A 14,992-nucleotide genomic window follows, 5' to 3' on the forward strand; every position below is an offset into this window, starting at 1 on the left:
ACCAGTCCCCAGACAAATGCAATGTTTTGCTCCGTTTCAAAGGCGCTGTGTGTTTTTTGGTGTGCAGATAACATGTGACTTACTCTTCCTCACCGCTTTTCTCACTTTTGCTGTGTTTGAGACACAGTTTTACCAATATTTTGTACCCAGTACAGTGGAAGAGTGGGAAAAAATGCACACCTTTGGACATGTATGTTTGAATGGATGTTAGCAGTTTCACCTCCTCTTGTCTCTTTGGCTTTTGTAGACAGTATGGGTTCTGTGCTGAGTGCAGTCAGGTGCTGAGAGTCCTGGTGAAAAATGCTTGGAAATGGTTTGTGTGGTTTGTAAAATAAGTTAGCTTCCAAGTTTTCTTACTGTATTGAAACAGGGAAGATACTTTCGTATTTACTGAGTCAAAGTGGGGTAAGAGGAAGATCAAATCCTCTGTGATTTCAGTTCCTGTTTTGTCCTCTTTAATGAGAGGATTCCTCAGAAACAAGGAACTGTTCAGTGAGATCAGCTCTGACTCTCAGAACAACCCATGTTTGTTTGGATTAGGCTCCAGCAGCACGTCCCCTCTGGCCTCCCCTTGTAGGTATGTTGGTTGCAGCCACTTCTCTTACACGGTCTGGGGCACTGGAGCGCTCCAGAGTGCGTGGGCAGGGTCAGCATCCCCTCTGGCAGCATGCAGCATCCCTGCCAGCTGCAGAAGGGGCCCTGGGGACTGCTCCTCCCCAGCCTGCCTCCTCCTGGGAGCCCACTGCCCTCCCCTTCTGCCCTGCAGACAAGCAGGAGGCAGTGTAAGGCTTCACATGCAGCCGAGCAGGGAAACAGGAGCAGCTCACAGTGCCAAGGCTTTATAAAACAGATTGTAAAGAATCATTGCAAAAGGACTTTGCAAAAGTATTTATATATACTAGGATACTTTGTGGCTGTAACTTGTTGAGAAACTGAGTTGAGACTGAAAGTAACGTGTGTGATGCATTTATCAACTTGTTGTTCTCTCGCTAGTGCTTCTGTTTGAGCTGTCCATGAGTTTTATTGCAGCTGCTGACAAAACTGCTCTTTGAACTGCTCCCCTGAGGAGCTCTCAAGGTGAGGTGGGTATGATTCAAGTGATGTCCATCTGCTTGTTCCCTACTCTTGTCTTGGGTCATGTTCCTGCTACCTAGCAATGTCCAGAGCCCACACTTTAAGATGAAGAATCCTACAGGTACCTTTAAATATTATTTCAAAGTACGTCTAAGTTGTAAGTGATACCCAGTATTAGAACAAATGCTGTAGTATCTGCTAGAGCCTTATTTAGAGCTGTAGCAACAAAGTGAAAGATGTGCTGACATCTGTGGCTTCCCAGAAGCTCTCCCCAGAAGCTGGCACTCACTGCTAGCTCACCGTGTTACCAAAGCTTACGTATGCCTCTGCTTTCCTTTATTCTCCCCATTTCAACGATTGTCATAATCATTTCATCTCTTGTTATGCAATTAGAATGTTGCTACACATTTATTAGCAAACTTACTGTCAGACTAGTAGTAATGCTCTAATTTACACTTCCCAAAGCATGGAAATTCCCCTGTAAGGCTCCCTTCTTTGCTCTCCTCCACTTATCCCGAGGTGCTCATGCAGTGAAAAGTATTGCAGGAGGCTGAGATGTGTGAATGATAAGTGCTGTGCACGTTGCAACACCTGGACGTGATCAGACTTGCTAAGGATGATGTACAGCCTGAGTTTTCTGCATTTGTGCTGGCATTTGACCAAAGCCTTTTTCTCCTCGGGGGTGTCTGATGGATCTCAGTGCATCCCCCAGCCCAAGGTAGAGCTGTCAATGCCTTCCCCAAAGCCCCTCTGGTAGCACTAGTGCTCCTGGTTGCAAAGTTGTGATCTTCTTCATCCAGGTGTTTCTTAGTCCTGTCTGCAGATGAGTGTTTGGGATCATTAACAGCTCACACCAGAAGCATGTTAAGCATTGCATCATCCAGGGACCAATTTGAGAGCCTTTCTTTCACGAGTGCTTAATTTTATTTAACCTAACCACAGAAATTGAGTCCAAAGGACACTTAAAATGTAACGCTTCCTTCCTTTCATACGCTGTCAGTTCAAAGGCATAACATCTCTTAAAAATCTTAATCCAGTGGATATTAATGTATTAGGGATCCAGTGATGTCGTCTGTCTTGTCACCACGGAGTTGATGATAGTTAAATGGATTCGTGATTTGAATAGTGTTGAAAGATTGGTGAATCATGAATCCAGCCCTGGCGCTGCCCTGGTCCTTGCTGTAGAAGTGCCCTCTTGAGTTGTCTGTTGAGGGGCTGGCAGCTCTGTACAGCACTCTCTGTGTGGCACTTGTTATGTACGTGTAATAGTCTGTAAAAGCCCTTTCAGGTCCCTTCTGTTGCTGCATCCTAACTGTACTTTTTCTCTCTCACTCAATCAGAATGCCTTCTCTGTTTATGATCTGCAGAATGTGTTGTTTGAAGTCAAAATAAGCTTTCACCACAGCTTGTGTCAAAACACTTAGTAATGTTAGCTTTAGCATGCAATATTTTGGTCAGAATGATTATTTTCTGATTGCTCTGACAATACAGTTTTTATTTGGGGGACTTGAAACAGGACAAAAAAATAGCAGCTGAATAAATTCTGTGCTCCCAAGTTTTAGACAGACTTTTAAAATGATGAAGTGCTGTACTGTATTATGAAAAAAACCACATCTATCTCTGCAGACGATGTATGAGCACATATTTCATTCAGAATTTTACGAGTTAGGTGCTGGGGATCATTGAGGAGTTTTACATGTGCCAAAACAAAGCGCAGAAGTGACTGCTGTGTATTGCTGTAACACCCCCAGAGCATGGCTAACGCCCAATTACTGCGTGCTTAGACTTGGATGGTAATTACAATTGAGCTGTAAAATATTTTGACAGTTTCCAACTGTTGTGTGGTTATTAGCCAGACATCATATGGGACTGAAGCGCAGGGATTTGATTTGTTTTCTATAAAGATCTGCTTAAGTACAGACTTTCAAAATAAACACGTCGCATAAAGTGTTAATCAGAAGCAGCATTTAATTATTAGCAGCTTTTGTTGACTTCTGCAGGAGAGAATTCCTGTTTTCTGAAGATTTTGATTTCTTAAATGAGACTTGCCATACCTTTATGCTTCAGCTTTTCATTTACAAGCTTTTACTTGTTGAGTGCTAAAAGCATAACCACACCAAATTTAATTTGTAGCATGAAAATGATGTGTGTATTTTTCAAGAGGATAGATTTGCCAGTGTTCGAGCTAGAAAAGCTCATGTTAATTATGTATTATAAATCAAAAAGGATATTTTCTTTTAGCATGCATTTTTCCTTTTAGCTGCACAAGTCCCAGCAATTAGCAAATTTGGAGAGTGTAAGAATTCCTGGAAAAATACAGGTTAAGCCAAGTGGCACTTGAATCGCTGCTACTTTTACATGTATGTTTATTTTGAAATGAAACTAATAAAGCAAACAAATTCAAAGTGCATGCAAATGAAGCTCCAAATTGTGCCAATCTCGTTATGTTCATTAAGCTATTGAATCCTTGAGTAGTGGCTGTTATTCCACGGAGGCTATTCACAGAATAAGGTGCTATTCAGTGAGGTAAAGATAGCTATCTGCCTTCATGCTGCTTCAGTAATGCTTGTTCCTTTGGGCAACTAAAACAAGAATATTCACATATCACATCTGCCATTCCTTCGTTTTTCATCCATTTTTTAATAATTTGTTTGTTTGTTTCATATGGTTTTTATGTAAGCTATGAAGGAAGCACTCTGCTTGTGGTGCAGAAGAATTTTTCAGGTGCTGTCATCTTGATTTCTGCGCAAAAAAAGAAGAAAGGAAAAAGAAAAGCTGAATTGCCAGGCTGTGTCATCTGTGCTGTGACTGAAAGCCAGACCCGACTGGTTCTCTTTCCAATGGATTTATTCTTTGCCTAAATTCCTGATTTCACCAAACTGTAATCAGTGAGGCGGTAGCTTACTGACTGCTGTCCTGGGTTTGACCTGAGCTGTAATCCTCCAGATGAAATAGTCTTTCTAATGCACGCTAGGTTTTAAAGTGTTTTTGTGACTCACCGTGAGAATGTTATGAATGGGAGAGAGCCTTCTGCCTCGAAGAGGAGAAGTCGGAGTGGCAGAGTTGTGCTTCTCCAGCAGCCTGGCTCTTGGGCAGCTGGAAGGGAACCCAAAGCCGTCCTCTGCACAAGGGCTCATTGGGAGCAGAGGCTGCTCTAGAGGCTGTTGAACCGTGTGTGTTCAAGGCCCTCTAGCTGAAATACACTGAAGGTAGGACTGAAAGGCATGTTAGGGTTCCTCTGTCCTTTTGCTTGGACAACAGCAAGCTCAGCTTTACGAAAGGAAAGATTTGTTCAGCCTGTTAGCAGCCCTCCAGTAATAATGCATCCATAGCTTTCCAAGGTAGTCTGTGTGAGTGCCTCATTACAGCGTTCTACAGATTGCTCCTCCTGATGTCTGACCTGTTGCAGTGAGAGCTTGTCAATTCCTTTTGGGTAAACACTGACACGGGGGGCAAAGGGCTTGCTTGCTTCTCCAGACTCTTACATGCTTGGAGACTTACTACGTGTTCCTCTCCTGTATCATTTTTTCCTTTAGAATAAATGAAATAAATTTGCTCCAGCTTTCCTCAAAGGCTTTCTTTTTTTTTCCCCCTGATCTTTCTTTGGGCTCATCTTCCTATACTGTGTCACTGAGAACTTAACATAAAATTTCAGCTGCGGCTTTATTGATGCTGAAGTGGAGTGGGAGAGGCAGTACATGTCTTGCAAGCTTTATTCCTGTCTGTACATCTCAGCACGATGTTTGTCTTTTTCACAACAACCTGATGTTGTTGACTTATGTTCGGCTTGAATACACTGTTTCCCCCACATCCTTTTGTGAAGAGCTGTTACCTAACCAGTTCTTCCTCCTTGTGCATTTATGTAAATGATTGCTCCTTCCTATGTTGTACTTGTGCCTATTGAATTTCATCTCGTTTTCTTCAGACCTTTTCTCCTTTGTATATGCTTGGAATTCTTTTAGTGTGTTTGAAGTCCATCCCAGCTTCGTGCCTAGTTTGTCATCCATCTTTTTAGTTCAGACTTTTAACACTGAGTCCAAGAAATATGCTTGCAGAATCCCTTTTAATGCATAATTCCGAAAACCATTTCAAACTTGACTCAAATATAGTTTTCCAGTCTGTTTTGCTCCTGTGCTGTGCAAGTCTTGTTAAGGCTGCTATGAGAACATCTTGAGTGACGGTAAGAAAAGCTTACCTACAACCAGAGTGCTGTCCCTGCTGCTGCTCCCCTCCTCACTGCTACAGAAGGAAATCAGGCTGGTTGTCACCATTGGTTGATGACAAATTGATGTTCATTCTTCATCTTCTTTTTAACTTTCACATGCTAACACACAACTGTTTGTTCCTCTTTTTTTTCATTAGCTTGTTTGCACTCTTCAAAATCTTTTTATTTTAACGCTTTGGGAAGACTGGAGGGGAACATCATATTTTCCTACTCATCTGGTTTCTCACCCATCCTCTTCAGGTTTTCAGATTGCTGATTGATTTCAGATGCCAGTTCAGATCTTCCAGTACCCTAAGATTATATTAAACATGCCCAGCCGATCTGAAGGCTTCTGCCTTATCTAAATTGTTTTCACACCTGGCTGAAACCTGACCTTTTTGTGGCTATTAGCAGTGCTAGTCTCCAACTTGCAACTGATTTGTAGAGTAAAGGCTGATGAAGAAAATAGGAAGGCACTGTGCATTTCAGATGGCTCTGTATCATCTCTGTGTAGCTCCTTCTTACCACTGAGTGGTGAAGCAACATTTTAATTAACATCTTGTTATTGTTTGTAGAGTAGAGCGTTAGCAGAGTGGGCTGCTAATGCAGGAGTTTAGCAAGGCTAAAACTGATTTGTTACTATTAGGCTCCCATTCATTTCTAGCTATCCTGAGGAGCTAATAGTCGTGTTCATGTTTGGTCTAAGCTCATGGACACCAGCATCTCATGCAAATTGATACAAGGTGCTCATTTTATTCCCACCCTCAGTTAAGAAGCATAGCCCAGACTTTGGAGGCACAGCAGGTGTCAGTACCAGCAAAGCCAAACTTAGAAATACAGAGTGCTCCAAGTCCCTGTGCACACGGGTTGTTCTCCTTTCTTAGCACAGTGCCTGTGCAATTCTGGCCTGTGTTGTGCTCTCCAACAGTGGAAACAAAGATTTCTCATAGGCAGAGACTAATGCTGCCATAAATCTACCTATGGCTCTGCGTTAATACAGACGGTGCAGTAGGTTTACAAAATAGGTATCTGTAATTTTCTGTGGAGCAATGTCACTGTAATGATACAACACCAGAAGGTTGCCTGAAAAAACAACGTCTTGAAATGTTTTGAAGAGTGGGAGAATGACTTGCGCTTGTTTAATGGTTCCTGTTAAAAGAAAAACACAGCAGAAATTACTGCAAAAGCAGCAAGAGTTCAGTGTTTTTAGGAAGAATTGGCAGTGACTATCATTTTTAGCTTGCCTTGTGCTTTCTTTTAGAAGAAATTCTTGTGACCTTTTCTGACAAGCTCTAACACTTCCATTGTTCGCTGCAGGCCTTTGAAATGTGGCAGAGATAGCCCTGGGCCCAGGGAGGTGCGTTTTGCTAGTTCAGTTCCCATTTAACAAAGTTAAAAGCTTTGAAAATTGCTATTTCTCATCTGTGGTTTGAGTTGCTTAATTCTGGCAAGCTGCCCAAACCCCTGAACCTTCCCATCGTGGCCGAGTGCCAGGGATTGTGAACCGGCAGCATCCTGGTGGCTCCACTGGCTCTCTCAGCGCACGCTGCAGGGGAGCAGAGCACTGGGGAAAGGGAGGTGGGCACAGGGAGGCTGCCCATCTCCCAGGGGCAGAAAAATGAGGCCCTTTCCCTGCACGTAAGCTCTTAGCACTGTTACATTGCACACGAGTGCAGCAGAGAAAGCTCGGTATTTGCTTCTGCTTAGTGCTATGGATTAAATACCTTTTCCCACTTTTGTTTTAACTGAAAATACTTTGTTCAGGACAAATATTATGCAGCCTTGGGGAAGAGAAAGCTGCCGAGCCTCAACTCATCCTTTTATAAGATTTGAAGCTGAGGAGGAGCTCTCTTGGGCTGTGCTGACCATCAGGTGAAATGACTTGCACACCAGTAACCAAGCCCATTATGTTGTCTCAGATTAGTTTCTCCTTTACCAGCTCATTAACATAATCTTCTCCTTGCCCGTAACAAATAAATTTTGGGGTTCTCAACCCAGTGAGTGAGCTACCTTCCCTTCCCATGTGGTGCTGCTGTCTGTAAGGAGCATCCGAAACAGCAGCTGGTCATCGATTGGTCTTCAGCTTCGGATAAATTGTCTGTTTTGTTCTTAATGAATTCCCACCAGCAGACAGGCTGTGTGTGCTGTTGCCCAAGTGAGGAAATTGTCCAGTTGTTGGTGTGCTGTGGCTTGTGGTTCTGAAGGTTTAGAGTTCAGTTCCTGAACACTTGCTTTTCTTTCATCCTTTTAATCACCAGCAATAAAAACTGAACCAAAACAAAACCCTAATGTTAAAGATTACGCTAAGGAAATTCATTGCTAGGCAAAGTAGAAGCTGAAAGAGGGTTACCAGATAATTAGAAAAATTACAAAATACGTAGCAGGTATGAATTGCTAGATTCAAGGTAATCTGTTACTGCAGTGTCTCCTATGTTTGTGTGCTCCATGACTATGGTTTGTACACAGGAACAGATCTCAACTGTATGGCTGCTTTTCATGACTTTCAACTGGCCCACCTCCACAGTCAGTGCCTGGACCAAAATGTCCAGACCAGAAGAGGCAGCTGTCAGTGGGGCTGCCACATAGTTCTCTGTGCAAACTGGAAGGGGTCTGAAGAAGGACAGCTGCTTCATTGTGCAGGTGTTGCTTGTCTGGGGTGCTATGGATGTGTACACCAGGTTCTTGCTTGGTAGCATCTTTCAGTTGTTATGGTAGCTGATTCACTTTACTGGCTCAGGCGAGTGATTTAATTCAGGCTGCTTCCATATTTGTAAAATACCAATTGTGAGCCTCTATTATGTCAATAAATTCATTTACTCATTGTGCAGTGCTGTAATACTGTATGATGGCTATCCTGCTGGAGATCACAGAGAAGCTGGAATTGTGTTTTTGATACAGGATTTGTATCATACTTCTTAAATGAAGCTTAGTGCCATGCACTGTAAGCGAACAACGATACGAACTAATGAGCAACAACTTTTGACCTTGAGCAATGGTGGGTAGGGATCGTGTGAGAAGAAATGACAGTGATGATTAGAATCAAAAATGCCATCATGATGTTTGTTTGTGGGGTTGGACGAGTAAAAAGTTATGTTGATCAAACTAACCCAAGCATGAGGGACAGGCTGGGACCAGAAGTGATGGCATGTTGAAGGATAGACATTATTTGTATGATTCAGCCATGAACAGCGTAACCTGCGCTGGCTTAGAAGGGAGAATGACAAACTGTAGGGAGCTGGAGCTGTAGAGGAGAGCGAATGCAGTAGTGGCGGCTCAGGCTGCTGTGCTTTGTGATGACGTGCAGTGCCTTCACTGGTTCTCCTGTGGGGTAAACACAATGTAATTCAGCTTTTGGCTGAATCATCCTCCTCCAGCTAAAAATATTGCTGTCTACAGAGCTATAGTTGTTCCATATCCTGGCATTTTAGGTAACATGCACTTTTTGCTGCATTCCTCTTCTTGTCCCAAGTTGAATTTGGAAAAGCTCTTTCCAGCCTCACAGCGACCAAAATATGTAAGAGACAGCTGAAACCCTTAGGGTGAACTAGTTCCACCTTCCAGGTAAACAGCAGACTTAAGGCTTGTCCCAAGGATTTAACCTTCCTTCCTACCTGGCAAAACTTGCAAAAGGTTTTAAAAGCTTTTAAGATGAAAGTTTATATTTTGTTGTATATCCGCAATAGCTTTGGGCACAATCAGAAGAATGAGGAAGGCATAGCTTTGGGTGAGGACTGATGGATAACAGAAATAAGATTTCTTTCTGGGAAACATGAATGCACTGTCCTCACCAGAGGAAAAGAGCAGTGCTGCTCGAATTCTGGTGTGTCCTCATAATGTTATGGTGAATTGCCACTTCAAAAGCAAGTAGCTAGACAAAGAGTAACTAAATGAAGAACTCTTCAGGAGGGCTGGGTGGTGAGGATGCTTTTCCATCTTTGGAATGAAACAGAAAGCAATTTTATTCTGTCTGTGCAGACTTCCATCTTCTGTTTCTGTCCTGTTACGGGGTAAAAACTGGCTTAAACAAATAAAATCCACAAAAACTGGGAGCGCACTGGGTTTGCACAGACTTTTCCAATAGCATGAATTCTATTAAATGAGCCATGTCCAGTTTTAGAATACTCCTGGGCTTGGCAATTCCTGTGGGTAGAGCTCCATGTTGTCTGAAAACTAAAATTCTAAATTATCACCCTGATGATGATGATGATACGTGATAAATGATCTGCTTGACTGACATGTACTGGATCGACTTTGGTCTGTGACATTTTTCAGACGGTGTTTCAGTTCAGCTGAGTTTCTGAACCTCTTTCTGCATCTGGCTGTGTGTCCCGCCTATCTGTGGGTTCCGTTCATTTACCTTATCTTGCATTTTAATGGTTTCACAACATTCTGTGAGCTGGTTGGCACCGCAGCTTTGATAGGGATGAGGGAAAATCCCTTTTGCTTTCCTCAGTCAAATAAGTCAGGGACTGTTGCCTGCACTTGCTCCTCGAGGAACACAACTTGTTTGCTGGCTGTTTGCAGGTCTTCCTCGCGCTGACTTTTAGCCCTATCTCAATATTGGCCTCCCTCCTCCAGCAGGTAATTACTTTTCCTCTGTAGGGAGCAGTGTACATTAATACAAAATGCAAACCACACGAGCCTTCCACCCAGATTCCCACAGCTCCTACATCCTTTTCCCTTGCTCCTCTCCATGGCTGCTCTTGGCCCTTTCCCTTGCAGTGCTGGCTCTGTGGCCATACATTCTTGTCACCGGTTCCCACTGTAGGTTTCTTGTAACCAGCAATGCATCTGATGCTGCAGCAAAACAGTTATTTAAATAGTTGGAAATGTCGAAATGCAGCCTAATATCTAAAGCTGTGGATCCTCTTGTTTATGGTCTGGTGGGATAGTCTCCCAAGGGCAAAAACGCATGCGATATGCAACATATTAATTAAGCTACCAGAACATGTAAAAGGAGAACAAATATAGAGACTTCAGGGCTTCTGTTTACAATGAAACTTGAGGGGGTGAAGCTGGGGCCGGCTGCGCAGGCAGATCCACCCACACGGGGCTGCAGTCTGCTCTGCACCCGCCATGCCATTAACCCCCAGCTGGAGGGTGACCGCTGCTCAGCAGGGATCTGGGCCTCTCCCATGGGTGCTCCTGCTTTGTTAGTGGTGTCTCCAAACGAGTTCTCAGGGGCTTTGGGTTTGAACTTAAAAAACCAAGCTGGGACTGCTGGAAGTTCAGAACAGTGGCGTAGTCAGCACTTAAAAGAACTGTGCAAGGAAACGCGATCTGAGTTGTTAGTTCGTTTGATCGGTTCCTGCCATTCTGAAAGACAAGGACTAGAAATGGGTGTTTGGTGGTGTTTGTATTTGTTCTGAACTTCAAACTAATCTGTACTACCTGCAGGTATTGAAAGACAATATTTTCCACCATGATTTCACCAAAAGGTAAAACCCTAAAACTAAATTTTCTTAACCCTTCTAAAGCAGTCTTCGATGCTCGTGTGGTTTTGCCATTGTTCACCCATGTGTCTTGGGCTGAAAGCTTTTATCATAGATTAAATAACAAAAGCTTTCACTCAGGTGCTGAATGAGAGCATACTATTATCATAATATTAACTTCACCTTTATCAGAAGAACTTGCAGTGCTAAATCTGGAGAGAAAGCAGGATATAATTTCTGCTTTATCAGCTAGAGAAGGGAAAACTAAATTGCATTGTGCACACGCTGAAATCTCGCACCTTCTGAATAAAGCACTTTTAAAAAATCTAAAGTCAATGGAAGCACAACTTTGGGGAAAAAAGAAAAAGGTTCAACTTCAAATTTTCAAGGGATTGTAGTCTGGATTTAATAAATAGATAATTTTTAAATAAATTGTTAAATTCAGCAGAATGTATTGATTTAACAGCTTCGTATGTCCTTTTGTAAAACCTGGTTTTCAGTTTTAGATGTGTAATTAAGGCCTTTGAATGGTGAGGGTGCCTAAGGCCATTGCAGAGTTAACTAAAAAGCCTTCAGATGGAGACGTGAACAGTTTGTGTTTCTGTGGAGAGCTTCAGCAACAAGTATGAGGACTTTATAGCTGACCGTGGACTTTACAGCAGTGCCGTGTGCTTTGACAGGAGTAGCTCCTCACTTACAAAGTGATGTTCTCCCGGATGTATTATTCCCACGTGTATAATTTCAATACCAAGTCTGTTTCAAGTAACGCTTGAGATTTAGGAGCGATGACTTCTTTTTTTGCTCAAGTTTGGAAGAAGAAGAAAGCCCTCATTCTGTGTTGCTGAATCTGAATCTGGAGTAACTGTCTGGAGGGTCCTAAGCGTATTTGTTACTCTGGTTTAAGTCTGAGGCATGGAGAAGGTTTATCAGGGATTGCTGCTGCTTATTTTTTCCTAGGTTGTGTATCCCCATTAAGATGTTAATTCAGTGTAACAAGAGATGTTTGTCTCGTCATGGCATTTGTGCACGCTGGTTTGAATCACTGACAGGACTGACAAAGCACTTTCTGACTGAGTTGTACTCAGACGTGTGTTCTGGTATTTAAAATCACAGTAAAGCACACATTTTGCTCTTTCTGAAGGAGCTGGCAGTGCGTCTATCTGATGGTGGAGTAGCAGTGTTTATAAAACAACTTTCCAGGGCTGACTGTCAAAGAAAATGAAAAATGGCTTTCCTGATTCTGTAAATTCTCTTCCCCAGAAGCAGTGAAACCATAAATCAGTGTTCCTGGCAGCTAATTGCTGAGCACTGACATGCTTCAGTCAAGTGGGGGCATCATTGGTCTTTCACAACTAGGCAATATGGCCAGAATTGCTCTATTTTATAAAATATCGCTCTATTTTAACCCTAATTTGGGGACTTTCTAGCTATAAGGTATGCAAGTTTGTGCTTTTAATTGTATTCTTTTGGAAAAATAAGGGGGTCAGATTTTCCTCTCTGATCCAGACTTTGGATTTGTCAGGCAAATAATTCTGTTCATTTACATCTCAGAAGTTTTGCAAGTGATGGTATTTTTGTAGGGAAATGAGGACATGTTTCTTGAAAGCACCGGCTGCAATTACTGAATTACTGCTGAATTCTGTGGTGAATGCTAAAGCCTTGAAATAAAATTGGTTTTATATTCTATTCCATTGTATTTCTTCTATTGTGAGAACAGGAATATTACTCAAAGTGTCAAAATACTTTTCGGGGGGAACTATTAACCTATTAGCTGACGGTCCTTTTAAAAACCACCTCTGATACGATGCAATCAGAGCTTCCAACCCACACATCTGTGAGGCAAAGCTGCATGGTGGTGCCTGGGAGTGGTGGTTGGAGCCCCTCAGCCTAGCAGGATGTGGCAGACTGGACCCTGTGCCCCCACAGCTCAGGATCCCATCACGATCCATGTGTCGGTGTCCTTTGGAGCCGAAGGCAGTGGTGCAGGATAACAACTTTCAGTTTGTGTGTTTTGCAAGTTGCAGTTACTGTAAACTGACAGCTGTGTGGGACATCGCCTCACGTCAAAGTTAGGCCAATTAATGTTAATTCTCATCTTCCATTAAATTAAATTCTTTTCTATTTTTTCTCCTTTTTTTTTTTCCCAGCCGAGCCCAATACCAAGTCCTGTCCTGGGGAGGAAGCCAAATGCGAGTCAGTCCCTGCTCGTGTGGTGCAAAGAAGTTACAAAAAACTACAGGGGAGTGAAAATCACCAACTTTACAACATCGTGGAGAAACGGGCTCTCCTTCTGTGCAATACTGCATCACTTCAGACCAGATCTCATGTAAGTTGTGTGCTTTCTGCCTCCATAAGCTAACTCTCACAGAAATATGCAACATAGAACTTTGCACAAAAAGCAAATCTCCGTTCATTTCAGGTGCAGATCTGTTTTGCCCTTTCCTTTTTAAAAGAGAAATCGTCCTTTCTAAGAAGGCAGGTTGAGGAAAGCTCCAACTTGCCGACCTCTCTGCTCTCCCCTGTTGCCCAAACAACTGTTTCTCCCCTCGACGTGATTTGTTTTTTCTTCTCCCTAATCTTACACAAAGAACTGACTTCAAGATGATTATGAAAATTGTGCTAGTGTTGAAATGAGATGAGAGAAATAAGCCTGTAGCTCTTTGTACTCTGACAAGGAGAGATTACCTCCTGGTAAATTTGGTTGTCAAGGCCAGCCTTCAGCCCCTGCCTTAACTTCTTTTTGAGATGGAAAGCTCCAGGCAATGAAACATGTCATCGGGGCTTGTTTGTTTATTTATTTATTTATCCCTTTAATTTTCCACGCTATTAGTTTTGTTGATTGAATTGCTGTGAAATTGCTAGTTACTGTATGATATTATTGCATGTCAAATTTTTTAGATTCGGTTTGTTTTCAAAACTGCTGCTTTTATCAAATACTGTACATACCCACTGTGCCATTTTCCCCCTCAGTGACTACAAGTCCCTGAATCCTCAAGATATTAAAGAGAACAACAAAAAGGTAAGAACTGCCAGGAAGAAAAAAAAAAAAAGCAGACGTAGCTTCAATTTTGGCTTCGCTGCAGGTTTTTATTAATTTTGGAAAAGTGAGGTTGTTTTGTAAGGTCAGAACTGCAGCTCACAGAAGGTATTCAGCCTCCTGTGGCTCAAATCGGATGCATTATTGACTCCAGTTTGCCATGGTCTTTAACATTCACCACAAGTGCAAGGCTGGCATTAGGCTTTAATATTTCTACGGCCTACATTAACTGCAAAAACATTTTGTGAGCATTTCTCCTATTTTTTTCAATCCCACACATAATTTAAAAAGAAAAAAAAAGAAATGGAACTGTTCCCAGATTGTGCTATGTGAGACTCCTAGTTCTTTGAATAGGGCTCCATGTATCAGTCACAGGCAGTGTTGCTGTTGTGGTGAACTTTGCGTTTTTAAAGCTGGAATTTTACACCTATCTTGAAACTGTACAGCTGAGAGAGGTGACAGATGCAGAACCTGTGCTTTTCTGCAGCAGGGAAAGTTTAGGTGGAGAAGTGCTGGGACAGCACTTGGCAAACAAACCCAGCTGTTTGCAGCGTTGTGCACCATATACCTCCATGGTGCAGAGATGGGAAATATTTATCTGGAAGAAGCGGCAACTTATTTGGGGAACCACCAGGAGGCCTTTATTTCCACTCCTAGTTTTAGATACGTTGCAAACTTTGGGATTTTCACATGCCTGAGTTTGGCCCTAAGGACATGGAGAAATGATAATTTTCACATGAGTCACTGATAATAAAATGGTTCCTGAAGATTGCCTGATAATTGTTTTTAAGTGCTTTTCTTCTCTGTGCTGTGACTTCTGCCCTGCTTTAAACATGCTGGCTTACGCAGGGAGGAAGGTTTGATAGATTTTGAGTAAATCAATGCAGTTCGATACTCTATAGAAAGTATAACTAAAGAATTTTAGATTGTAGATATGTGGAATTTCTGGAAGTGCTTTGCTGAAGTTCATTTGTACTTAGGGTAATTATGTTTTACTGTATCTGAACGCTTGCCCATTATCCAGAAAGTTACATGTTAAAACAGTGGTTAAGTGTTACAGATAATGAAATATCCCCGAACTGCTCTTATCTAATGAGTGATTTCCCGATGATATCCTCTCCATAATAACAGGGGGTCTTGTGATGACCTGAGTGGATTACCCGGGACATCACAGCGTTGTCTGCGACCGTGTGGTTTTGTACTTCAAGTTTTGTTGGTTGTACGGGCTAATTAAGCTGGATTATA

The 14,992-nt window shown here is 42.3% G+C and overlaps 1 protein-coding gene across 12 annotated transcripts in view; it reads left to right on the top strand.

The window, feature by feature from the left end:
- The window catches only part of EHBP1 (EH domain binding protein 1), a 196,866-nt gene that overhangs the window by 112,343 nt on the left and 69,531 nt on the right, over positions 1 to 14,992 (top strand). For all 12 annotated transcript variants that reach the window (XM_048938418.1, XM_048938426.1, XM_048938416.1 and 9 more), the window contains 2 exons: positions 12,858 to 13,036; positions 13,681 to 13,729. In XM_048938418.1, the coding sequence (XP_048794375.1) occupies positions 12,858 to 13,036; positions 13,681 to 13,729 (228 nt within the window). The remainder of the gene's footprint in view (positions 1 to 12,857; positions 13,037 to 13,680; positions 13,730 to 14,992) is intronic.

This window comes from Lagopus muta, chromosome 2, assembly GCF_023343835.1.
Source record: "Lagopus muta isolate bLagMut1 chromosome 2, bLagMut1 primary, whole genome shotgun sequence".
NCBI lineage: Eukaryota > Metazoa > Chordata > Aves > Galliformes > Phasianidae > Lagopus > Lagopus muta.